Here is a 26,257-nt window from a genome sequence, read left to right as displayed (position 1 = left end):
AAAAGCGCTCTGACTTTATTGCATTTGCCTGAGTGTGCAGAGATTTATGTGAAGGGTTAAGCAACCAGTCCAGTTCTGATATTTTATTCTTGTCTTTACTGCTAGAGTTGGTGAAAAGGATAATTGGTAGGAAGTATTGTCAGATGTAAGTGGAACAGGGAACCATTAAATATTCATTGTTGAAAATGGAGCCAAATTTCCCCTTCCTTGCAATTCAAAGGCCTGGTTCTTCACTGCTTTGTGTTTATATAGCCATATACAACTGGGCCACACTGCAGGGGAAACGGTACTGCCGATCTCTATAGAATAATGTAAGTTAGTAGCAGTATATACATTTTTGTGTGTAAGGTCTTTATGAGCAATGCATACATGTCAACTTGATGCAATATGTGTACATTAAAACATCCCTTCACAATATATGTATTTCATCCATATTTACTCTTCTTTCCTAGTAGATGTTGTCTATAATCCATCCACAAAACATATAGAAGCACACACATACATAAACATACATATATATGTACACATATTTATTTATATTTGCCATTTAGGCAATAATTTTACTTGTATGTTCTGGTTGGATACTACTGCAAATTTCCAGCATATCTGATTTTCTTTCAGTATTGAATATAGGCTAACAACTTTAAAGTATACACAGTTTATATTATACATTATACCCACAGGTACTATATACATATATATATATACTGTTTTTATAATACATGTAGTTTTATATTCTCTTAAGGAGGTTTGCATAGTCTAGAAATAGTTTATGTATGCATTATATTCTTATAAAGGTCTTTGGATCTTTTGCTGAATTTGCTTTTCCAGCAGTGACCAGCTTAATTTGATTGAAGATATCAGAATTTGGGTATTAAATTGAATGGTATTGGAATAATCTTATTTCAAATCAACAAAGCAGTTCTGTTATAGCAGGTTGATGTTAGTATATGGAATTGGTAAGCAGTAGAAAAGAGAAACTGTCTACTTGAAATTGCTAGAATAGAAGCGGTGAACCAAATTCACATGTTTTAAAGACTAAAGCATCAACCACCATAAGCAAGCAGTTATGTATATGACAGTATAAATACAGTGTATGCGCAGTGTGCACTAGTGTGTAGTGTTACATTATTTGAATCATTTAATCATAGAATTATTTAGGTTGGAAGCGGTGTCTGGAGGTCACCTAGTCCAAAAAAAGATAGAGACCATAGAGCTGTCATACAGTTCATTCTGAAGAAGTGTGCCTTCGGCTTTGTATCTCTCTCTGCTTCCTGATCCCAGAGCACCTTTGTACAGAGCTGCTGCCATGACTTCTGGTACATACAAAGTCAGGCAAAGTGGATGGTTCTTAAAATAGAGCTTTCATTTGGATAGGAATTCATTTGAGAAATGCCCTTGGTCAGAACCACAGTTATTTAAGATGCCACACAAATTTGCTAAAGGGCTGGTGCTGGGAGTGTGGAGACTTTCTATTCTGTTGAATTTGCTGACTATGAAGTTAGTGGTAAAACTTACATTGATTTTATTGGGAACAAGATTAGTCATTGTGCAAAGATTCATGTTGAACAGAAGATGTACAACAGTTTTCACTTAAGACTAGAGAAGGATTGTAGTTCTTTAATTCATTAGGTTTCACCAGATTAGAACAACTGAATTTTGATTAACACTACAATTCTCATGGCTTCAGCTCTGGGCTACTGTGAGTTTGACGGTGGTGTAGTTTCACGGAAAATAGTGCTGTATCCTCCTGTTAACAAGAGCAAAACGGTTAGACAGTACAGAAGATATATGGCAACATCAGAAACTGAATCTTAGTCTTTTGATTGCCATTCCTGTTTTAAACCAAGACCATGTAATTGTTATTTAATGCACTCCTTCATCTTACTGATAATAACACAGTGATGGCTTTCTGTGCATGGCTCTCTTGCAATGAGGCTGGGTGATGTTCTCCATATTGCAAAAAGGCTGTCGCCCTATGCTTTTTTCCTCCCCGGGACAAGACCAATATATGCATGTATGTTTGTCAACATACACAAAAATACTGTGATGTGTAGTTACAGCTGTGATTAATCATTCAGTTTACAACCCTTAGTTGTCCCTTAGGTAATACACACTTGTATTGGCCTATTTTCTTTGGAGGTACTCTACTCAGTCTTTGGCCTAAATGATTGGATTTGTCTCAGTGTCATAATGACTCTCCCTTTAATGGTTGCTGTATAAATTCAGATTATACCTAATTAAAATAACTTTATTTTGTTTGAACCTAATACATTTTGGATTTGAAGAATTTAGACAAAAGGTTATATGGCCTTTCAGAAAACCTTTTTTAATGAAATATTTATTGCCGGCTTTTCTGTTCTGATTTCTACCAGCTTATCGTCAGTTTTCGTTCAAGATGTTATATTGCCATTGGGAAAATTAAAAGAAGAAGGGCAGGCCATAGGTGGTCAACATGTGTATCTCATATATGTACATGAATTGCTTGATATTGTTCAAGTTTTATTATATCTGGTGAGTGCAAACATTCATTCAATAAATCTCTCTTTGCTGCTTTCTTACTTATCCCTGTGGGATCATTCTCCTGTCCATGAATTTTATACTTTCTCCTGCCTACATACCATTAGCACAGAAATGCAGTATCAGTATCACCAACCTAAACATATTAAGTATATTCACCAAAAGGAAGGCAGACAATTTTAATGCTTCTCCATAATGTTAACAGTTTTTCTTCAGCATTTCCTCTGGATGACGATCAACATGTAGTTACACTCAATGATCTTTAACCTGGCAGGTTTCACGTTGTCCTCTGCACTGGAGACCTGCTGGTCAGTTCTGCTTCAGTGTGACCCATGGAGTGGATCAAATCTTACATCGTTTTAGTATCTCTTCTTAGAGACTTAGCTGATGAAAGGTGAGATATAGTTTGTGATGGTTTATGGTACACTTAATCCCAAATTTGAGAGGATAGTTTAGTGTCATCCACCAGACACATTCAGAACACTAATATTTACTACAGCCGGTATTGTGGTGATAAACTTCTAGCAAGTAGGTGAGAACAAACAATACAAAGCATAGCTAATGCCAGACTTGGACCTGACATATATTCTTTTTTGCATATGCATTCCTTTAGAAATAGGTGGGAATTCTTCTTAAACAGGTAGTTTCTACTTCAAAATTTTTCTCTCTGTTGGACTAGAAGTCATACATTGTGAAGTAAAAATACTGCATCCATTCACTACAGCATTATAAAGAACAGTCATGGAAGGAGTGGCACACCACTCATAAGAGAGAAACAACAGTATGTTTATTGTATAAATCAGCCATTTAACAAAGTTTGATAGTAAATGCAACAGTGGTTTAACAAGATTTGATGGCAAGACATACTTGATTATTTACTGCACAGAGGACAGGGTAAGACAAAGCTGTCAAGAAGACCCTCCTGTTGAGTCATGAGGTTCAGAAAGGACCCCTTTGCACTATAAACTCCTCAGAGGAGAGTTTAGTTGCAGCTAGGTCTCTGGCTTGGTCAATGGTTTATATCTAAAGGATTATATGTGCACAATCAATCCTTTACTTAGCTACGATTTCAAACTTCATGCTATTAATCATTCACTGAGAATCTGTTGCCACAAGGAATCTCTCAGCCTTGCACAGTAACCTTGAGAGGTGTCCGTACTCAAGGGGAGATCCTGGTGTGCAGCTGCTGCCGTGCAGGAGAGCTCCACGGGCCCTGCGCTGTCCACTGTTCATGGAGTAAGAGAATGGACTTACAGCCACCTTTGCGTATCAACTACAGAAGTCAGTTTCTTTCAGACCTGGCTTGAGCTGGACTTTCATCCAGCACTGTTAGGTGGATGCATTGTTAGAATTAGCCCCTGGCTATCATCTCATTATCTGTCTCCCCCAAATCCACTTTAAGTCTGATACAGCTATCATGACCAGACGTATCCGTTGCATCTATTACAAACATCAGTGTTGGTTATAATTTGAGCACTGTCATGGAAATAAAGGTTAGATGCAGGGGGTTGGGGGACCACACCACCACTAACAGATTTACTGATTGACTCTGTGGTGTAACAGCTGTTCTGAAGGTTCTTGGGAAGTAGCTTGTATCTTATGATCAATATGAGAAGCAGGACATTATGAATCGTCTTCAAGGTCATACAGTACAACACATCCTTCTGTGAAGTAGTACATGTGTATGCATATATGTATCTGTGTTTAAGTAGGCATTTTTTGTGTTTAGAAAACTGTTAACTATGGTATAATCTATGTCTTAGGAAGTGTGTTTCAAGATGGTACATCGTGAGCAATAGTAAACTTAGCTCATCACGATGCCAAGTAAAACAGTGACAGACCTCATTTTTGTTTCTTTTTATTAAGGACCTTGATCTGAGGAAGTATTATATATTAGGCATTCATTGGGAATTGATAGCATAGTTTAACTTTTATTAGCTAGTAAAACTGATAAGCAGTACATAAAAAGATGGACTTTGTTATAGAGGGAATAATAATAAATGTTAATGTGAAGTTTTTAAAAAGTTTATCGGTGCAAAGACTTCTTAACATTCCCTTCTATGGTATGAACACATACCTTGAAGTATTGCTTTTGTCAGTATTTATGTTTGTGTCTATTTTACAGCTGCCAAGTCTAGCACAGAATGGATTTGTACACATAAAAAGTTTTCAGCTTGTCAGTATCTTGAGATTATTTTTACATCTGGTGTGAACATACATGACATGTACCTTCTTTGAGGGTAAGCCCCTCTATATGGCGTAGAGGTGAAATTATGAATGTTGTGAGTACGCAATGACTGAACACTTAGTTGTGTCAGTGGAAGACATTGTTCCTAATAAATGGTCACAGGAAGAGGTATTGTGTGTGTCTCTAATCTTGAGCCCTTTACTCATTTGTAAAGGTGGGTGTGCTGAATGTAGGTAGTCTTTGTTCACTGCACTGTCTTTGGGCAGCCTTGGATATTACGTGAGCAACCTACAACCTCTTTGCTGTCACTCTCCTCTGGGTTGTGTAGAAGATAATCTTATCCCATAAATGGATATCTTCTTGGAGGATGAGGAATGATGATATAAAAATCATGGATTTATCCATGAAAACTTTTAGTTTCAGCATGCACCTGCTTCGTAAGTAATTTTGAGCAAAACAGAAATGGAAAATGCTGCAGTGAAGCTGACCATAGAAAATCACTCCTCCAAATCTGTAGAACAGCTGAAATAATGACCAGCATACTCATGCTTCTCTGTCGCACTTGTGTAAAGCACTGTTCCCAGACAAACCCTTTAAAATGAAAGCCATCATTCAAATCCATCAGTTAAGGAGCCTGGCAAGCTCACTTCCTCTAGCTGGTGCTGCAGTTTGTTATCAGTCTAACAGAAAGGTTATATTTATTTAGTATACTACATCTGGTTTTTTTAACTTGTAAGACAATGTAATTTTCTAAAACCCCAGGGATTTGCCTTTAATAGTGGGGCTCATGTGCTAAACCTAGCCATGTTGTCAGCATAGCACCGAAATGAGGGACTTCATTGCTCCATGAAGTAAATGTGGAGAGGAAGGTACTGCTGAGGAATTTACACTGTTCTTGTGTGATCAATAATGAAACTCTGAAAGCTAAAAAAGAAGATATGGCAGATGCAGCAGATACATGATATTCTGTTCTGGTCCTTATGATGTGCTTGATTTGAGAATTCATGCTAGCACCAGTTTAATTGAACCTATGCACCATAAACTTCCTTTACAACGACAGCAGAGAGAGAAGCACTTCAAAAGGAGCAAATTCTGCCTGTTGAACTTTTGGGCCTGAGGATCCTTTGTCTGCTTAATATTTTTAGCGTCAAACCCTGATTTCGGTTCATCCATAATACCTCTAATTAATGTCATAGATTACTCAGGGGGATTATTTCTTCTCAAATGTAGACATTTAAAAGTGTTGAAATTTGTTTCCTTCTTGAATATGGTTACCATGCTACTTCAGTGTTTACTTTTGCAGTGTTAGTAAGATAAGTTTATATTTCCCTGTGGTTATGTGTGAGCTGTTCTACCTATATGTTCTCAGTAAGTGCAGTACAACAGAGTGCAAAGTCTTGAGAGACTGTATTTTGTATGGAGAATGTTTATGGACTCTTTCCAAGAAAAAAATGGCCAAAGAATAACACCAGCTACTAGTACACTTTCTCTGTTATCTGGTGATTTCAGGGTAAACCTACCATCTGGATTACCAAAAAAACCAACTGCATCACAGTGCCATCACTAGAAAGAAAATAAATATTTGTGTCATAGGCTTTTGCAACAAGTTAAGAGTAATGTTACAAGCAGTATTCAAACAAGCTTCTTTTAAAGAAATTATTTAGATCTGCTAAAAGTACAGTGGATGATTTATGTGATCAAATTTGTCCTTAAATTTCCATAATTTGATTTTTTTATTAATTCACAGGTATTTTCCATGGAAAATTTCCATCATTTGATTTTTATTAATTCATAGGTATGAGTTAGCATATGGCATGCTAACAAGGCTGGATACTTAGGTAGCTGTTGTTTTCAGCTGCATATTTTGGCCACCAGGTTTTCAAACCTGCCAACAGACATGGAGTAATGACGCAGGTCTTGTTGCGTATGATATAACTTACCTCCTGGCTGATCGTAATTAGAAATTTGGGGTTGTTATTTCTGCAGTTTAAGGACTAAACCATATCAACAGGATCTATCAAAACACAATTTCAGCATGTTGAATCTCCTTTCCCACATGACCCATACTGGACCAAATCTTACCCTAAATCTGCTGTGGAACCCAGGATCTTGCAGTGCAGCTCTTGAAACCTGTAGGAAGGGCACTTGTATGATGACATTTTAAAGTCTGTGTTACTTATGTAAATAGTTTTCTAGTCATTCTGGAGTAACAATCAGGTCATTCCAGAACAACACATAGTTTGACTGTAAAAAGGAAAACCTGAGAAGTTAAAAATATGTTTTACCTGTGCTGCTACATTATATCTGCTTCTGATATATGGCTTTATCTGCATGTTCCTTCAGTCTGATTTCATGCTCCCTGCAGTGACATATTTTGCTAACACAACAGACTTTTCCTTCCCGACATACAACTTCTGGTTCCAACAAATGTCAGGAGCTTTTTAGACAAACCTGTGCTTTTTATTCTTGTCTTTCTCAGGAGAAATATCAGCATCCCTCCAATAACATTTTTACCCCGATGGCTATTCTGTTTGTTTTATAAACAGACTAGCTTTATTTTACATGTAGAGGCTGGTAAAGACATGGAAGGTTGTTTTTTCTTCTTTCTTTTTCTTTTGTTAACAGTTTTAAGTATTTTTAGGAACGTGATAGACAGCCACTTCCAAACTTATGTAAATAAGCATAGTTTCGTTTTAATCCTGAATTCAAGCAGTTATTTCCTTTTTGTAACCAATAGAGGCCTCCAGAGCCAATTAACTAAACCTGCTAAACAATTAACTAAACTAAAGAGGAGTGAACAGGGCACCGTCGGAGCTGCAGGTCCTTCTTGGAGGAGCCCTGTGTAGCTGAGATTTGCAGTTCACACTGACTTACACAGAGGCAGAATGTACTTAGAGAGAAAGGACTCGAATGCCTTGCCATTTCCACTTATTTTTGATAGCATTAGTTACATGATTTCCTTATTAGCAAGTTCTGCTTTTAGGTCGTTGTCCAAAAAGAGACATGGAAACTCAAAACTGGAGGCCAGCCCTGCTGTGGTGCTGCTGAGATGGGGCTTGGCAGCCCAGGGGTGGCTGGCGTGGAGCCCTGGGCTGTGGGCAGGGTGTGCCAGGCAGGGACAGCAAGGCCTGTTGTAGCCCTCACTAAGGCCATGAGTATCTCTCTTAATACTGTGCTTCAGCCATGGTTTTCTTTTTCTTGCTTTTTTTTTGTAAAATGCAGCATATCGAATGTGTTCTTTTTGCCCTGAGACTCTATGGGAATTTGAGAAATGACATTGTCACGTCCTGAAACATGGGATCGGTATTAATTACTTTAAAACGTAGTGTACCAAATAGGAAAAAATATTTAGAATTAGGTTTATATATGTAAATGCCTTGCTTTCACATTTATCTATACATCCTTGGCTTGATTTTTCAAGCCTTTTCTGGTGTGGAATTTCTCTTTGTAGCAATTCTGTTTGATAATTACCTTCAGAAACATAAATCTTGATTTTTTTTTTACTGAACTTTGCTTTTACATTTATTTTTCTGTTATGGTTTGAATAGTAAGATAGAGGGAAAATTATTCTTAATTATACAACAAAATATTAAGCAATTACATACAATAGCAGTATCAGGTGTAATAAGTTTGGGCATTAGTCTTATCTGTCAGAAAAAGAAATCTCAAAATGGATCCTGAACGTATCTTGAATCTCCACAGACTATTTTCTTTCCTGTGAAAGTATTTAGAAGGGTAGGATCTATCTTAATTAAAATTTACTGCTTATTTCAGAATGGAAGGGCTGGAGACTATATCCTCCTAATGTCTGTGCTGTTTATGTGCTTGAGATGGCTAAGTGGTAGTCTGAAAATTGCAATCAGATTAGTAATTACTAAGGGGACATAATGTACTGTTTCATTGCAGTGGAACTCTAAAAATACTTAAACTGACGGTTAGAAGGAAAAGGCATTCATCATATTTTTCTCCTTATTTTATTCATAAGTTTTACTTAACTGGGTTCTACAGTGAGTTTTCCTTAATAAAATGAGCACTAAAGACACATTTTTTGAGACAACTTCTTTTATACCACTAAAATCCTAAATCGCTCCTTTTAAGACTGGGAAGCTACAGAGGTCACACAGTAAGGTTGATTGCAGCCAAGTATAGCTTTGAACCTGTAATGAAGAAAATCTATGGAAAGTTTTGAGAAATTTGTCTGCTGCCTTTTAGTTTACTAAGCACCTGTTGGTTACATCAGTAAATTAGGATTATGCAAATTAGTTACTTTTTGTTTCAGGCAGTGACATTGGTCCTGTCTCTACTGACAGCACAGTCATACCCTCAAGAGAAACTGGTAAAGATTATTTATTTCAAACAGGTTGTCTAACTACACTAGCATGAAGAATCGCTTTGTGTAGTCTGTTCCTTAAACAGCTGTAATGTTTGTTTCAACAGAAAGATACAAGGTCCTAAATGATACAGGAAGCATCTTGGAAAGAACTGCTTTCAGTATCAGTGATTTTAGTAACAGAAAAGGGAAACAGTGTATTTCCATGAATATATTCTATTGAAAAATTGAAATGCCCTTGTATCACATAAGTTAAGATTGAAGTGATGTTCTTATGTATATAGTTATTCTGAAATTGTGCTGATTCATTTCAACAGGTTTTCCCCATACTGGGTTACAGATGCTGAGCCAATTCTGGTCTGTTACTTTAGTTTAAACATGTTTTTTCAGAAGCTTCGTGGGAGTTGCTCTTTCTTATTTTATAGTAGTTGGATTTCCACAATTTTTGTTATTGTAGCTTAAAACTGAGTGTGGTTCTTTGGAGCAAACCAATTCCTTGCCGTAATCTCTCTCATTTTGAACTAGAACTGAAAAAGAAAAAGTAATAGGACTGTCTGAAATTGGATGATGTTCAGTGTAAGAGATCTTTTGGGACATTTTCTTTGAGGAAGAATATATAACATAAAAAATGTTAAATTCCACTGAAATGTATGCTTTTTATTTTTTTAATTGGAAAACGTTTAAATATTGGTTGCTGAAGTTAAAGTCAAACTGAAAATCATGAGTGACGATAGATACTTAAGTTGTCGCTTATTTCAGTAAGAATTGTTGATATACAGCTCTGCTTAGGAGTTGGCATGGCTCTGTTGTCAGAAAGACTTCAATATTGTAATAGAAAACTACTGAATGTATTCCTATGATCTGATTTTGAAACAACTCCTGCATTGTGTTCACTGACAAAAGAGTATCTGAATCTAGCCAAGAATTTTAATAATATCTAAGTTGATGCATTTTGAACTAAAAGAGCTTGTGTTGCTAGGCATCAAATTGGTGATGCATGGGAAAATTGTTCACTGAAACTATAATATAAGCCTGCATGTACAATTCAGAAGTAGATTTTCTAGATGAGCATGAAGTCTAAAACCCTGGAAAGACACGTGTATTTAGATCGAGTTTTATTTTCATTGTAACCCCAGATAGCATGAGTTCATCAACTGATTTTATTTCTCTAAATGATTTTCAGGGAAAGTCTTCAGGTTTTCAGCATGCATAAATTACAAATTCATAATATCTATAACTTGCTACTTGTAATTATTGTGGATTAGACAGATTTTATCTTCTGTTAGAGAACAGAAACGTTTTCCTCCACAGAAAATTAAAATATTATCCCATGTATCCTCCATGTAATATGAAAATATTTACTATTTAAAAGGTTTTCCTTATGACAGAAAACACAGATCTTTCAAAAGCTTTGTTCTATCAGCAATGGCATATGGTTGACAGGGCTCTTGCTAATAAACATTAAAAATGTCATTTACTTTTAAACTTTTCAGTAACAAACATGTTTCTTTCAAGAATGTATGCACTAAAGAACTTCTTAAAAAATAATAGTTTTCCCTTGAGGTATTTATGGCAATTTCTGCAAAATATATGTACCTAAACTCACTGCTTCCTACAGTCTTCCAAGAAAGTCTCAGAGAGAGCAGTTTCAGAACTGATAACAATGGCACTTGATTCAGAAAAAAAGCAAGCTGGGTGCTGAGTACAGCAATTACTCTAAACAAGTCCATGGGTACAGGCTAAAAGCTGAAAGCCTAATCCTGTTGTATTTGGAATTTTAACGATTGTGGGTTGGTTTTTTTTTTTGCTTTTGGCTTAGTGTGACATAAAATTTTAATTCAGAATCCTGTAGTTTGCCCTTTTCCTGAAAGAATTCCATGTGTGTTTCTGGATGGGAGAGAGGGGGCATATCAGCTGGCATTTTAAGAATGTAGTACTTTGTTCTGGTTGATACTCCAGAGGCTGCGCTGCCATTCAGCGAGACCTATACAGGTCAGCGAGTTGGGCAGAGGGGAACTTAATGGTGTTCCACAAAGGCAAATGTAGGGTCCAGCACCTAGAGAGGAACAACCCCATGCACCAGTACAGGCCAGGGGTGACCTGCTGGAAGGCAGCTCTGCAGAGAAGGACCCGGGAGTTCTGGTGGACAGCAAGTTGCCCATGGGCCAGCGGTGTGCCCTGGGGGCCAAGAAGGCCAGTGGGATCCTGGGGGCATTAGGAGGATCGTGGCCAGCAGGTGGAGGGAGGTGATCCTGCCCCTCTGCCCTGCCCTGGTGAGGCCGCATCTGGAGCGCTGTGTCCAGTTCTGGGCTCCCCAGTTCAAGAGAGACAGGGAACTACTGGAGAGGGTCCAGCAGGGGACTACGAAGAGGATGAGGGGGCTGGAGCATCTCCCTTCTGAGGAAAGGCTGAGGGAGCTGGGGCTGTTCGGCCTGGAGAAGAGAAGACTGAGAGGGGCTCTTATCAACGCCTGCAAATATCTTAAGGGTGGGTGTCAAGAGGATGGGGCCAGGGTCTTCTCAGTGGTGCCCAGCGACAGGACAAGAGGCAACGGGCACAAACTGCAGCACAGGGAGTTCCACCTGAATATGAGGAAGAACTTCTTTACTTTAAAAGTGACAGAGCACTGGAACGGGCTGCCCAGAGAGGCTGTGGATTCTCCTTCTCTGGAGACATTCAAAACTCACCTGGATGCCATCCTGTGCAACCTGCTCTGGGTGAATCTGCTTTAGCAGAGGTTTCAACTAAATGATCTCCAGAGATCCCTTCCAACTCCAACCATTCTGTGATTCTGTGATTCTAAAGAGCATTAAAGAACCTGAACCTTTTCTCAGTTTACTAACCAGATGGTGGCAACACAAAATCAAATAACTTCCAGTGAGCTCTTAATTACTAAAATAAAGTTATAAAAGAAATATTAATGAAATGTACAATATTTTTATATACATATACAATAATACTAAAACAAAAACAACAACAAAGAAATACACACTCATTACACACATTAGCTTGGAAAACTGGATAAGGATAACTCTGAAATAATCTTTATGCTTGGTCTATAAAATAAATTTTCTTGGAAGAAAAACTTTCAGACAAGGATAGAATGAATCTGAGTTCTCTGATGGTGCTTGCCTTTTTTTCCCCAAAGATTGTCTCATTCAGGTTAGAAGGCAGTGAATTGCTTTGTGTGCTGCAAGTACATTAATATGATCTACTGAAAATATAGAGTCTTTATGATTTTCCATAGCTCTAAATCTCTCAAGTGGAAAATCTCCAGTGCAACTCTGCCCACTGCTGCCTTGAGATTTCTTCTTTGTGCTTAGGAGGGGAGAGTGTTCAGAAGCTCACAGATGAATGGCCTTTATTCATTAATATCTTTGAAAGAGGTCACTATGTTAACTTCTCTGAAAATAAAGGGTATCCTAGTTCTTGGAACTTTGTACTTACAGGAGTATATTCCTTTTGTTCCATCATTTTGTCCTTTACATTTCTAGATTAAATTGTTAAAAAGCAAAAGTAGCATACATGTCATTTAGGTAAAGTACTCCTGTAGACTTTCTCTCTAGTTACCGAGAGACAGAGAGGATGTGCTTTACAACAGGATGGCTCTCTCTGGAGATGGGCCTCCATAACTTTAGGTAATACTTTTCATACTTTACAGCCATCTAAAGCCCAGTGGACAGTGGATGTACACTATGTTACAGTGCTCAATATACTTGCAGTCTTTGCACCCTGTGACACAATGACCAGAAAGTATTTGTCATCTATGTGGGAAGGGCTGTTGCAGCTCAATGCTAGCTTTTGATTTTCTTCTGCTATAGAAACAAGAGTGGCAACAGAGAAATGATTTTTTTTTTTTTAATAATCTACGTAATGTTCTAAAAATCTTTCCAATTTACCCTTATTTTTATGAGCTGTACAAAATTCCTTGAAAGGCAGCGTGACATTACCTTTGTGTAACAATTGCTACCATTTAGATATCCTAGTTTTCAAAGTTTATTTTTTTTTTAAAAAAAAGGTCACTATGCCTGAAAGAAATTATCGACTCTGAACAAAATAAACAACTGAAAATAATAATAAACCCCAAATAGCCTAGTTGGCTCAAAATGATCCTATGCAGAACTAAAAGTGGAAAGATCCAAAAGCAGAAAAGACTATCTATAGGTATTCTTTACTGCTAGTCACTGCTTGCATTCCTTGGAAAGCTTTTTGCTTTCTACAAATAATCTTGACATAAAGCTTCGCTGTTTGTTTGTTTGTTTCTCTATACTACAGTCCTTATTTACCTTCACTGTGCTGTAACTCTGAAATGGGGGTTTATATAATGATTCACCTAGATTATATGATTCACCATATCTTTCAATGAAAGGAACAATAGCATAAAGACTTAAAGAGAGTGGACTATGTGGCAAGCCATACTCTCAGGAACATTTACACATGTCATATTTATGCTTCCACTTTTTCTTTGGTTTCCATTCAATTTCTGTTCTCAATGCAGGACCATAATCATGATGTTCAAAAGCCTAAAGGGGTCAAGATCTAAAACTACCGCTGGTTATGTCTTTTTTACATGATCTACTAAGACAGCTGTATTCCTTGGGAACAATAAATCTCCTACAACTCAGAATGAAATATATTAGAGATGGAGGAAAAAAAGAATGCTTTTTTTCCCCCAGTTTAAGATGTTTCAGTGTAGCTGGATTGGCCTTGTCCTTATTTGGGAAACCATGTGTCCCTTTTTTCTGGCTGAATCTTTGCTTTCTAATCCAAGATTTTGGAGGAAACAAAGAAAAAAAAAAACAACAGTAAAGTATAAATCCTCTTATCAGTGTGCTTATCCTAAGATGTTTTTATTAACAGAGTAGATGGAAAGGAATAGAAAGCCAGGACTGACCATAGCTCATGAGTCTAGTTGCCAGCAGTCATTAAACACTACGGTGAGAATGTTCATTATCGTGACTATTATATCTGTATCGATAAATGCCTAATACATATTACTTACGTATATGTCATATATTTGCATGAATTTGTAGAGTACCTTGTTCCGTGTTGTAGTTCACTGCAGTGTACCAGTCACAGCAACATAAATTTTAGGTGGCTTAGCAGTGAACCAGTCGCAATGTTGTTGACAGCCTACAATATTTTGCTATTCTGACAGTTTCAAAACAGTATCCACACAACAGGGAGCATCAGAAATTGGGTCTAAGAAGAATATACTGGGTAAACTTGTATTCTAAATAGAAAAAAACCAAAAGCGGTATACAGAAATATCATTATGCTTTGAGACTTAAATGCCATTCATATATGTTTCAGGTTGCTTTCTGTTTGTGGTTTGTTTGGGTTTTTTAATTTTGATGTTAAAGTAGATTTTAAATTTCTGCTTTTTGTCTCATTGTTCTTTTTCAATATTTCAACAACATAAAATAATTCACTGTTAATATTATTTAAACTGCATAACTTTTTAAATAAATACAATATTGCATTTGTTCCAATCTTTTTTTAAAAAAAAACAAAATGTAGTAGTCTTGTGATTGTGGATGTATTTTTGCACATATTCATCTGACAGTTTATAATTGCTTGTCTATAAAGACAAAGTCTATCGGAAATTATATTTACAACTGTACCATAAAATCCAGAAATTAAAAGTAATACAAAGGGATAGCTGGGACCTTTTTAAGTCTTTCTGCACACTGAAGTTCAGCCATGTATCTTTCTTGCTTGTAAAAGATAGTATTTTGGTATACTAGTAGTATACTGTTGGTTGTACCAGAGGAATCATATAATTTTAAATATATAACATTTACTTCAGGTTAATGTTCTTCATGAAATTATTTTTGCAACTTTTTTTTTTTTTTTATCCCCTCTTTTAGCACAGTCCAAATTCAGAATTCGGTGGTGTGGATATTGTTAGTGTTCAGGAAAAGCTACATATATTGAAGTCAATAAAAAGCAAACAACATTACTGAGCTAGTGGGCCAGTGTCATTTTACTGTCATGTGCAGGATGGTTACATAGTAAGTTTAGTAAAATAAAAAAACCCAGGTACTTCAAATATGAGTCAGGTAAAGAATGAGTTACCGTTCATTTTAGATGAAACAAGAGCCAAAGGACTGAAAATTTGGTCATACCTTGAAAGACTTTTTCTTTCAAAAACAACATGCAAAGCAGTTAAGACTTCATTGTATTCATGGACATGTGGGAAGTTTTTTGTTTTCCATATACTTTATAATTTCTTTTCTGAAAGTGCATAAAGAGCACACCATTTAAATTTAATTGCTGAAAAGCAGATTGTTCCTTTACTTAGCCAACCAAAGTAACCTATGTAACCTCTGCTCTCTGGCTTTTATGGAACAATAATAATTTCTTGACAGAACCAGTTTGCAGGGTGTTCATATGTCCACCACAAAGAAAAATTGTATGTCATCTTGGTTTTATTATATCCATCAGCTGGCTGCCCATTTGTTGTGGAGTGTCTGCTGTGACAAAGGGCCATGACTCTACTCGGCTATAACAGATTGCCTGTAGTGCATTCAGTGACTCTGGTACCTGTTGCTGGTTCTTTTTCCAGGTCAACTGGCTGCAGGTACATGTGAGATTGTTACTTTGGACAGAGATAGCAGTCAGCCCCGAAGGACTATAGCCCGACAAACAGCTCGCTGTGCATGTAAAAAAGGACAGATTGCCGGTACAACAAGAGCAAGGCCAGCCTGTGTTGATGGTAAGAAGCAAAGATCTATTCAATCAGTTTCTGCCAATACAAGAGTAATGTAAACTGGTAGTGTCTCATAAAAAAATAAAACCACTATAGACAAAATTTTCATGTGTCCCAACTAGCAATGGCAATACCATTGAAATTCCCAGAAAGGGTATATTACTAACAGTATAAATATTTCAGTTACAGGTTTTTTTTAATTAGAATTTTCGCTTTTGTTTTAGTGTGACATGCAGTTGAATGTTAAGGGTGTGGTGCTGTTGTATTTTGCATGTGATGATAGGATCAGCAGTGAAATGGCATTCTTTTGTCCCCTACTTTTTATTCCTTATAAGATTAAAAAAATTCCAGAACCTCAAAGGTTTTTTGACACTGGGAAGTTAATGTGACAGTGTGGTAATTAATGTTAAAAATACCAATGATACTATAGTTGGAGTATAGTATCAGAATATACCTCACATGTCCAGCGTTCCTTCCTTCCTTAAAATGATGATTCCATATGATTTACTGCAGATGCAGTGGTTGCATGCAGCTGGACAACTGCTGATACACAGGGAGGCATGAAAATATTTCACTTTGAAATAATTTTTTGAGACAAATGAATTTTTGTGTTACAGATAAATAAGATGTTAACAGTGAGACAATCTTCAAGACAGGTCTGCTAGTGCAAGGCTATTAGCAAGCATTCATATTAAAAATGGAATTGGAGGCATATTTAAAATAGATAACGCAAAATTGTATGTTTTGATCTAGGCTCATTTCACAAAAGTAAAAACAAGATGCTTATGTATAGAACTATAATAAATTCACAGACTGCCTTTGAATACTGACTGGTTTGAGTCCTTAGATAAAAATATTGCTGCAAACACCCTACTGTTGCCTCAGAATTTGGTCTTACTATGATTATCAAAGAAGACAGCTTAAAGGAGATTTCAAGAGTGTACCCACAAAGCTAAATATAGAACAGCGTGCACATTCTATTTTTTCATTTTCCTTTCACTGTTTTTGGTACTCTCTAAGACAGTTTCTTAGCTGTCTCTTTCATAATGTGCTACTATATCCAGTAGTTCTCTTCTTTCCTGTTTTATTGTAAAATCATAAGACTTAATTGCTTAAGAAGACAATTATTTTGTTGTGTCATTCATAGTTGTAACTTTAGCAAAAATACTTGTTAGCAATTAGAACTCTTACCAGGTTCCCAAATTAAAAAGAAGGCACAAACTAAAACTGTGATCTATAGGATTTGTTCGTGAATTAAGTTTTAAAAAGTTTTACATAGCATAAACACAATTATATAGGAAAGAGTAAACAAGTGCTTTATCTTGTCTCTAATCTTCTGCTTGCAAGTAAAGCTGACAGATAAATTGGCCATTGACTAACAAGTACACATCTCTGAATTTACTGGCTACATATTTTAAAGAAATGCACTGAATTTCTCTGTACTGTTTGTATTAATTTCTAGAATAAAGTCTTTCAAACACAGCTAAATGTTTTCTTCTGGACAGAACAGGAAATTACATAAAATTAGGTCTAAGATAAGCTAGTTTTGTCTCTGATATTAAGTCAAATACTGTTGGTTAAGGGATGCAACAACCAAACAATTGGTTTTGGTTTGTTTGTTTTCTTATAAAGAATCCCATTCTCCAAACAAACAAATCCTTCCCTAAGCTTTCTTAAATAGGACATAGAGTGTGCTTTTTTGAATTTTATATATGTATATTATAGTTGATGTTCAGGACATAATTACTATTGGAGTTTTCATTTCTGGTATCAAAAAGAAAAAAGAAAAAAACTCATTGAGTATTGGGTTTCTTTCATGCCAGTTTGCTTTTCAAAGATTTGGTTCTTATAGTCCTTTAGGTTTGTTCTTTCTATAGTCCTGATTTTAATGAGACTATTTTTGAGGTAAAGGTAGCAGAATTAGACCTTAGACCTTTATTAATTAATGCAAAGTCATTTGTGAAGGAAGCAGGCATAGTAAGTATGACCTGCTAACCTACTAACAGGAAAACATTAGCTAAGAATTGCATTACAGCTTCTGGCAAGAGAGCGTTTTGAAGAATCAGTACCAAAGCTGGTAATTTTTACAGTCTTAAAATGCATCAAGTTGTACCTGGCTACCATTTGTTCATTGTTTAATGGAAAGAAGTGCCTTAGAATATATTCAGTTATGCTGTATATTTCCTGGAGCAATGAAATGTGATTGTCAATTATTGCAGCAAAAAGAGTAAGTAATTTAAGGGCTCTTAAACCTCACAAGCATTGTCTGAGATTGTACTTGTCAACATAGCTTTTACATCAAGTCCTGAGTTGATTACCAAAATCCACTCCACTTTCCGCTGCTACATCAGCTAAGGTCCTTTCCTAAAAAATGGAAGACAGTATATAGCAGATAGATAAAACCAGGATTTTAAAAAAATGAAAATGCAGTGTTTAAGGCTTGGTCTGAGCAGAGCATGAACAACAGAGATTTTCGTGATATGTTTCCCTACGATGGAGAGTGCTGATTTACTCTTTTTTTCCTAGCAGTCTTTAAGTATGGCAGATTGCTAATGTAATCTGAAAAAATGGCATCAATGTTCACCCTGATTTCAAGCTTGATTTAGTGTTGATTGCTTCATTCCTAGACACACAGAGTCATAATGTATATTTGGTATGTTGGGTTGTGATGTAATTTTTATTCATGAATATAGGGTTTGTGATATTATGACAGTAGTTTGCCTGCACTTTTAGTTATATTATTATTATTTACAACTAGCATTCCCTAGTCCCTTTTTTGAAATCCAATTCCATAGCAATGACCTCAGTTGCATTACTTTGATAAGATACTATATTTCAACATAGCATCTGGTTTATTACCAGAGTAATTTCCCTGTGTGTCAGTCAAGCTTCATCAGTTTTTTAAACTGGAGCCTGTGAAAGATTGGAAGGTAGCAATTATTCTCTATTTTTGTCCGGTACTTTCACTAATTTAAACTTGTTCTAAAGCAAATGACAAAAAGTCCTTCATAACAGCGTGTGTACATGTGCACTCATGGTTTGAGTTCTCTCACAACAGTTGTATCTATCTGCAAATAAAATTTGTTATGCTAAAACATTTTGTAGAATACAAGTATATTAACCTGAGAAAAGTGGGATGAACGTTTAGATGTTCAATAGATTCCAGTAATTATGTCCAATATATATTTGTAACACAAAAATAAACAGCTATTTGCTCCAGAAAACAGAAACAGTTGATGAGAGGAAAAGTGGTATGACAGAAGTGGTTTAATTGCTTGAGAAAAGTAGGATACAAATCTTAAATTTACTTACCTGAATTCTGGGATTAGATTTTCATGTCTGGATTTGAGTTCTGATTACTTTTATTGTCCACACAGTGCTATAAGAGATCCCAGGACATTGATCCTCATATCCAAAATCCCTAAAAATTTCCTAAATTGGGAATAGCTCAGGAAACAGAATTCAAAGTGGTCAGACAATTTATGTTGCATATCATGTAAATTATAGCTCGTTGGTTGGTGGGGTTTTTTTTGTTTGCTTTTCTTTTTTTTACTTTTTGAAGTTTTGATAAAGTTTTGGTTCTTTTGCAAGCATTTTAACAATAACATTTTTATAGACAGTATAATTTGTCCATACGTTATGATTAACATGCTTTTCAGTTGGCATTGATTGATTTTATTTTACACAGAAGCTCACGATCCACAAGGAAGACATTAGTTTCGATCAATAATTCCCTACTCTTCTCATTATCTCTAGGAGTCTACAGGGAGGTGTAGGGGTCAGAACTAATGATTAATAGAATCCTAGGTCATGCACTTGAAACAAAAGTTCCTAATACCTGGAAAGCTTCATCATTCTAAAGTATCTTATCTATACTGAGGGGAAAAAAAAGATTTAAAAAAGAAAAAAGAAGGACTAATGATTTTCAGAAATGGGAATTTTTGCTTTTACATTTAGAGTATTTTATATGTTTGATAATGTGCTATTTATATTATTTTATCCTGGTTTTATTGCCGATAATTGCAAATGTTTCCTCACAGTAAATATTATACATTTAGCTTTGTTGCATTTAATGCATGCCAATTTAAATAAAGTAAAATGAAAAGGCAAAGCAGGATGGATATGAAATTAAAAGGACACTGAATAATACTATGTAGACATTTTGCTGGAGTGGAAGTGATATACTGTATAGTGTGGAAGATTTTAATCTAGAAGGAGAGTGGGACTATTTGGCAATGAAAATTATCAGAGGGTTGGAACACCTCTTCTGTGAAGAAAGGCTGAGAGATTTGGGGTTGTTCATCCTGGAGAGGGCTCTAGGGAGCCCTTTATAGTGGTCTTTCAATATATAAAGGGGGCTTAAAAGAAAGATAGAGAAAAACTTTTTACCAAAGTGTGTAGTGACAGGACAAAGGGAAATAAAAAACTGGACACAAGGAAGAAATTATTTTACAATGAGGATGGTGAGACAGGTGTGGTGGAACAGGTTGTTCCATGAACAGTGGAGAAGCTGTAGATGCCCCACCCCTGGATGCATAATGTAAGTACTTAATATTACCACTGAGTGAGAGGCCAGACGGAATAATAAAAAAATGTGTATGTGGTGTTTTAATATTTGCGAGGGAATAGTTTGACTGTGGTCATGATTTTAATTCCCAAAGAATAAAGCAGTTTTGTTTATAATCGGGGCTTTTAAACAATCCTAGAATTCATCATATTTAATGCTGCGTATCTTACTGGTAGGATGTAATAATGCAGTGCAATATTAGAATATCTTTCAAGGAACAGAATAAGTAATATTTTGGTCATTGCTTATTTACCTTTATTTTAAGTTTTAGTATAATTCCTGGAGCCTTTGCAGTCTCTTAGTGGTTTTTTGTCACGATGTATCTGAAGTGTTACAAACACTGTACACATGCTCACCATTGTGTACTTGTCTTATACTGTACCTTAGGACACTGATAATTCCTATCTACTCCTATTTTAAAATTTAAAGCCATTTTAAAAGAAAAAAAAAAAAGTGTTCTTAAATATATTCCTTTGCTGTGGCACTGGGGAAAGGAAAGCAACTATGGATTTGCCAGCACTATATTCTGAAAATTTAGTTTTCAACATGACTTGAAGAAATAGTAATTCCTTTCCCCCTTTCCTCACCCCAGATACCATATATGCAGTCACAATTACATCTGTACTTACAAGTGTACCAAAGTATGTACAATGCTTTATTTTCGTTTGGTTTCCTCTAGACAACTCCATCAGAACTCTAGATTTTCCTGGTTATTGACAATGGCAGTAAAATTGTTTCTGTGAGTCATGAGCTTCGCTTTCCAATGCATGGTACTGGCACATTATGACAATTTACACCTTGTGGGTCACTTTTGAATTAGAAATGCACGGGAAGTTGAGTTTTACTCCGGTTGCTTTGTTTCCTGCTCTAAACTAAGGGCAACATGTGACATTCCAAATCACGTTGAGGAATAGTTCTTACTTAAATAATGTCACAAACTTGGTAAAAATCTTATAAAAATGATCACATAAAATACATTTTTTTCTCTTTGGTCATAAATATCAAGTGTCAGATTGAAGTGTTGCTTAGGGAAAGATGACGCTGCTGAGCCCCAAGACAGAAAGTGAGTGATATAAAACAAACATACCAGTAGCTGCAGCATCAATGATAACACTGACTGAGAACTGACAAGAATAACCAAAGACATGACAAAAAAGCAACCAACCAATGATTAAAAAAAACCAAAACCAAACCAAACCTGCTTGGGAAAGTAACAAGCAGATCCATAACTAACCTAAAGGATATGTCAATCAAGAACAATAATTAAGGGCTTCACTATGTTATGAAGTGTTTGGTACCTAAACTCCAATGATTACAGCTCTACCTCAAGTACTGTGTGCATTTTGGGGCATATAAGAAGGACATCAGACTATTAAAGTGTGTCCAGGAGAGGGTGACCAAGGTGATTAAAGTTCTTGAGGGCAAGACTTACAAGGAGCAGCTGAGGTCACTTAGCTTGTTCAGTCTGGAGAAGAGAAGGCTGGGAGGCCACCTCATGGCAGTCTAAACTTCCTCAAGGCAGGCAGCAGAGGGTGACCAGGGATAGGACACAAGGAAATGGAATGAAGCTGCATCAGGGGAAGTTCAGTTTGGACATTAGGAGAAGGTTCTTCACTGAGAGAGTGGTCAGTCACTGGAACAGTTACCTCGGGGAAGTGGTCATGGCACCAAGCCTGTGGTGTTCAAAGTTCAAAGAGCGTCTGGACAACACCCTTAGTCATACAGTTTAATTTTAGGCAGTCCTGTGAGGAGCCAGGAGTTGGACTTGATGAGCCTGATGGGTCCCTTCCAACCTGAAATGCTCTGTGATTCTATGGCTCTGAGACTGGATGTGGCATAAAGATGCAGACCAGGATTTTGTATAATGCTAGTGTTTTCCACAGAATAATTAATTCTTCAGCAGTCAGGTAGAGAGTGAATACTGACTGCAGCTTGAAACTGGGGCCCAGGATGGGTTTATCCATTCTCAGGCTGAGTAACTTTTGGGGAATTTTTTTGTGGAGACCAACAGCTTCCTAATGGCAAGTAAATCTCTATGTCCTTCCATGATACCAGAATGTTTACAGAGTGACAAATCAGGGTTGTAGAGGAATCAGCTTGAAATCATTATATAAAAAAATGGCAGATTATTTTCTACAAGATTCTGAAAGATTATACACACAGATTGAGAGGAGACACTTCAGATATATAAGGGAAATAGATCTGAGACAAGTGTGAATAAAATGTAATTGAAGATAAAATACTTTTCTAAGCCTTTTACCTGTAACAAAGTGACCAAACTGCAATTCCTTTTCACACTTGAGCATCCTTCTTTGAGGTTAAACCTTGCATCAATACACCATTTCTGGTTAAGAGATGGCTATCTTTCTAAATGATAGGACAGGGAAATATTTAGGAAAACAGAATTTAATTATGTGATTTGGAAAGTAGCCAGGAACCAGTGGTTAAGGCTGGTACTGTGCAAAGAGTGCTGAGAGAACTTTAATTGCTTCTAATGCTTAGTGTCTTGCTTTCACATTTCATCTGAAAGACAACACCTTCAGCCCTCCAGTGTTTCATTGGACACATTAGTTCATCAATGCTAACAGCTTCTTTTCCTTTAGTTTCTTGACACTCCTAATCAGGCACCCGTGTAGTCTAATCCTCTTTTATCTACGTGCTCTAATGGCAGTTTCAGCACAGAAAAAAGGTTGGAGGTTATGCGACAATAGATTGTGGAACAATTTTTTGAGGGAGTGTCTGGAAGTCTAATTACTACAGACATTTTAAATTGAACTGGACAAAGTACTAGAGAACATATTATACATTAGTGTAAATATGCACTGCATCACTGGATAGCATTTTCTGGGCTTGATATCTTGCGGCAGAGCAATACCAACAGCCGCAGCAGTCTGATTGCAGTCTGATTCATTAGCTCACTTCAGGCAATAGGTCAACATGATGTTCCTAAATTCAGGAGCTTGATTACTGAAAGCTCCCACTGTGGACAGTGATAAGAGATGGGGATTTCAGCTTTCACGTAATGTCAATATTGGAACCACCTCCCTTTTTCTCTCTTATGAGATTAAAGAGAATATAGAATATGAGGAAAACTTATTTTGGGGGTGACAGAGCACTGTAACAGGCTGCCCAGAGAGGCTGTGGAGTGTCCATCTCTGGAAATATTCAGAGCCTGCCTGGATGCAATTCTGTGCAACCGGGTCTAGGTGAGTGCTTCAGCAGGGGTTCGGACTAGATTATCTGCAGATGTCCCTTCCAAACCCAACCATTCTATGATCCTGTGACTAGCAGAGTAGGTTTTCTGCTTGAATGTAATGTGTGTAAACACTTCAGGCCATCAGCTGCTCATATTGCCTTCTGCAAAATTCACTGTCTTCACTGATTAGAGGCAGTTTAAGAGAAAATGTAACATGTTTATATGACTGCTTCTGCTTGTCATACTACATTCCAGTTACACCCAGAACAGGGGGAAAAGAGAAACTTTCAAAACTAGTCATGTGTGAAGGTGGGCTTCTGTCAGGGCAACGTGTTTGTCTCCAGTGAATGTGAGAGAATATAGGTGAGACTTTGTAAATGTCCCTACCATCAATGGGTGAGATAAAACTATAGCTAAATGACACTTCTGGCACCATTTGAAGCCAGCATGGTCAAGGAATACTTCCTGGCCCACCCCCTCCACCGCCCCACCTCCAATAGTCTCATTGAACACAGAGAGCTATAAACAATGAAATAATATGTTTATTAAAAGTGAATCCAGAAAGGCTATAATATGGTTAGAAATGGCATTTTAAAGCTATATACCACTTTATTTTTAACTTAGCTTAGATTTAATATCTGTGATGATAGAAGATATGTCAGAAGAGTCCTAGAAAATGTTAAAATTGATTGCTAAATTAATGACAATATTAATTTCACTACTCCATCCAGCACCTTTGAACACACTAGTTAATGCTATGCATTTTTGTATGCCTCGTTCAGAATACTCTGTGCAGGGCTGATTCAGAGAAAGTATCCTCTTTGACGACAGAAGTTTAGGAAGCTACCTATTTAAGGTGATGAAAAGGAGTTGGGTTTCCCCTGCTGTTAAGGTCTGAGGTCATATTGGAGCAGGAAAAAATGTATGTGGCATTAAGGCTGGCATTTTCATATTATAAATAAACTTCAGGTATGACTGTATTTTTTATTTGCATAACTTGCTTTGCTTATGTCTTACGATTGTGTTATTTCTATATCATAGGCATACAAGCTTCATAAGCAAGTTTCATCCAGTCCTAGACTCAAACCACTTGCAGTCTAATGACAGACTTCTGTCCTTGTTTGTGTGGCTATACAAGGAAATAAGGATATGTAGATGCTGCCTTTTGTTAATTATCCAGATTGTGGGGCGTAGGATAAGGGGGAAAGCCCTTCAAATTTCTTTGTGCTCTCAGATAAGGTGGAATTGGGAAAACAAAATTTCTATTCACTTGTTTCAGAGTATTTCTTTGAGAATTTCAGTCTTTCCTCTAGCATCCTTCCTAGGAGGGCGTAGGCAGAGCACCTCTGCCTTTTGAAAGGCCAAAGTTAAGCTCCAATTGAATGTGAAGGGAGAGGATATACAACTAGTCAAAGTGGGATCACAAGGATTAAGTAGGAGAGAAATGAAAAGGGATGAAGGAAAGAGTTGCCTCTCCTTAAAGGAGAGGAGAAAGAGAATATCAGAGCTAGGGTGTGGACAGCAAGAAAGAAGATAGTATTGTGAAAGCAAACATGACTTTGATTTGGTGCAAAACAGGGTGATTTACTGTGAAACAGACTCATTTGAAGGAAGAGTGGCACATACTAGAAGGAAGCAGAATACATGAAACAAGGAGATGCAGTACAAAACTCAAGTAAGCCTGAAGGTGATGAGAATTTTTGTGTCCTTTCAATATTTTCTTAAGTGTATAAAAAGTGCCTTCTGTTTATTGTTCATTCTGTGAGGTCCCATGGTAAATTCACCTTACATAAATAAATTAAGCTGGCAGTTACCAGCCTTCCTGAGTCAGACTCACCTTCCAGCCAATTAATTCACACTTCCTTCCTTGAACCTCTTACCCCCACAGCAATCAATAAAGATTTTTTTGTTATCACTGACAAACAGAACTGGACAATACTTTTGATGGGTTATGTGTTAACTAGTAGGCATCCAGTTTTCTCCCCTATACTCCATATTATATTCCAAAGTTATTCGGCATTTCCCTGTATATCCTGTTACATGCTGACTTCCCAGCCTTTGTGCCCAGTGTCTGTACTGCACATCACAGTCCTCTTTGTTCAGTACCAGTATGCTACAGCAGTGTTCCTCTGCCCCTCTGACACTGCACTAAGCAGGTATTGCTGTACATCACCAGGGCACAGCACAGACCCACATGCAGACTCAGTTGTCCTGCACAATGTAAATCTCCTCCAACCCACACACAGCGTTCCCACCTAGCTTCCCTCTAATGTTCAGTGACTTGTAGAAGGGAAGATGTGGACCACAGAACCAGCAGAAGGGAAGCAGTCAAAAGCCTGTGGGGCAGTATTGCTTAAGTGGTGTGTTCCCAAAATGAAAAGGTGGGTTTCAGGGAAACAGAGCTGGTATGGAGCACAGCAAAGGTGGGAGGAGACAGAGCAACACAGAGCTACTAGATATACAGTGGCTGGCGAGAGCTAGAAGAGCGAAGAGCAACACAAAGACATTAGGGAGAGTGAGCCAGGGCAGAATAGAATGAAGTCAGCCCAAAGGCTAGAAATTCCTCACCTCAATAAAGATAAGATGTAGCAGTCTAGATTGTGCATCACAATAGAGAAATAAACTCTTATTTGGGGTAGAAAAAAATAATAGTTTTGGAGTGTTTCAGGTAAAGAATAGAACTGATTTGGAGTTTGAATTAAAAAAAAAAAAAAGAAAAAAGGAGGAAAAGCCTATGAACTGGT

The 26,257-nt window shown here is 36.9% G+C and overlaps 1 protein-coding gene across 8 annotated transcripts in view; it reads left to right on the top strand.

Moving 5' to 3' along the window:
- TAFA5 (TAFA chemokine like family member 5) overlaps nt 1-26,257 on the top strand; it is a 441,406-nt gene that overhangs the window by 229,479 nt on the left and 185,670 nt on the right. For all 8 annotated transcript variants that reach the window (XR_005828242.1, XR_005828241.1, XR_005828240.1 and 5 more), the window contains one exon: nt 15,607-15,756. Coding sequence is in view for 2 of the 8 variants with exons in the window: in XM_040596817.1 (XP_040452751.1) it covers nt 15,607-15,756 (150 nt within the window). In the remaining 6 variants the exon portion in view is untranslated. The remainder of the gene's footprint in view (nt 1-15,606; nt 15,757-26,257) is intronic.

The sequence above is a fragment of the Falco naumanni genome, chromosome 5 (genome assembly GCF_017639655.2).
Source record: "Falco naumanni isolate bFalNau1 chromosome 5, bFalNau1.pat, whole genome shotgun sequence".
In the NCBI taxonomy this organism is placed as follows: Eukaryota; Metazoa; Chordata; class Aves; order Falconiformes; family Falconidae; genus Falco; species Falco naumanni.
The sequence above is the reverse complement of the archived record's forward strand: the minus strand, read 5'-3'. Positions and strand labels throughout refer to the sequence as shown.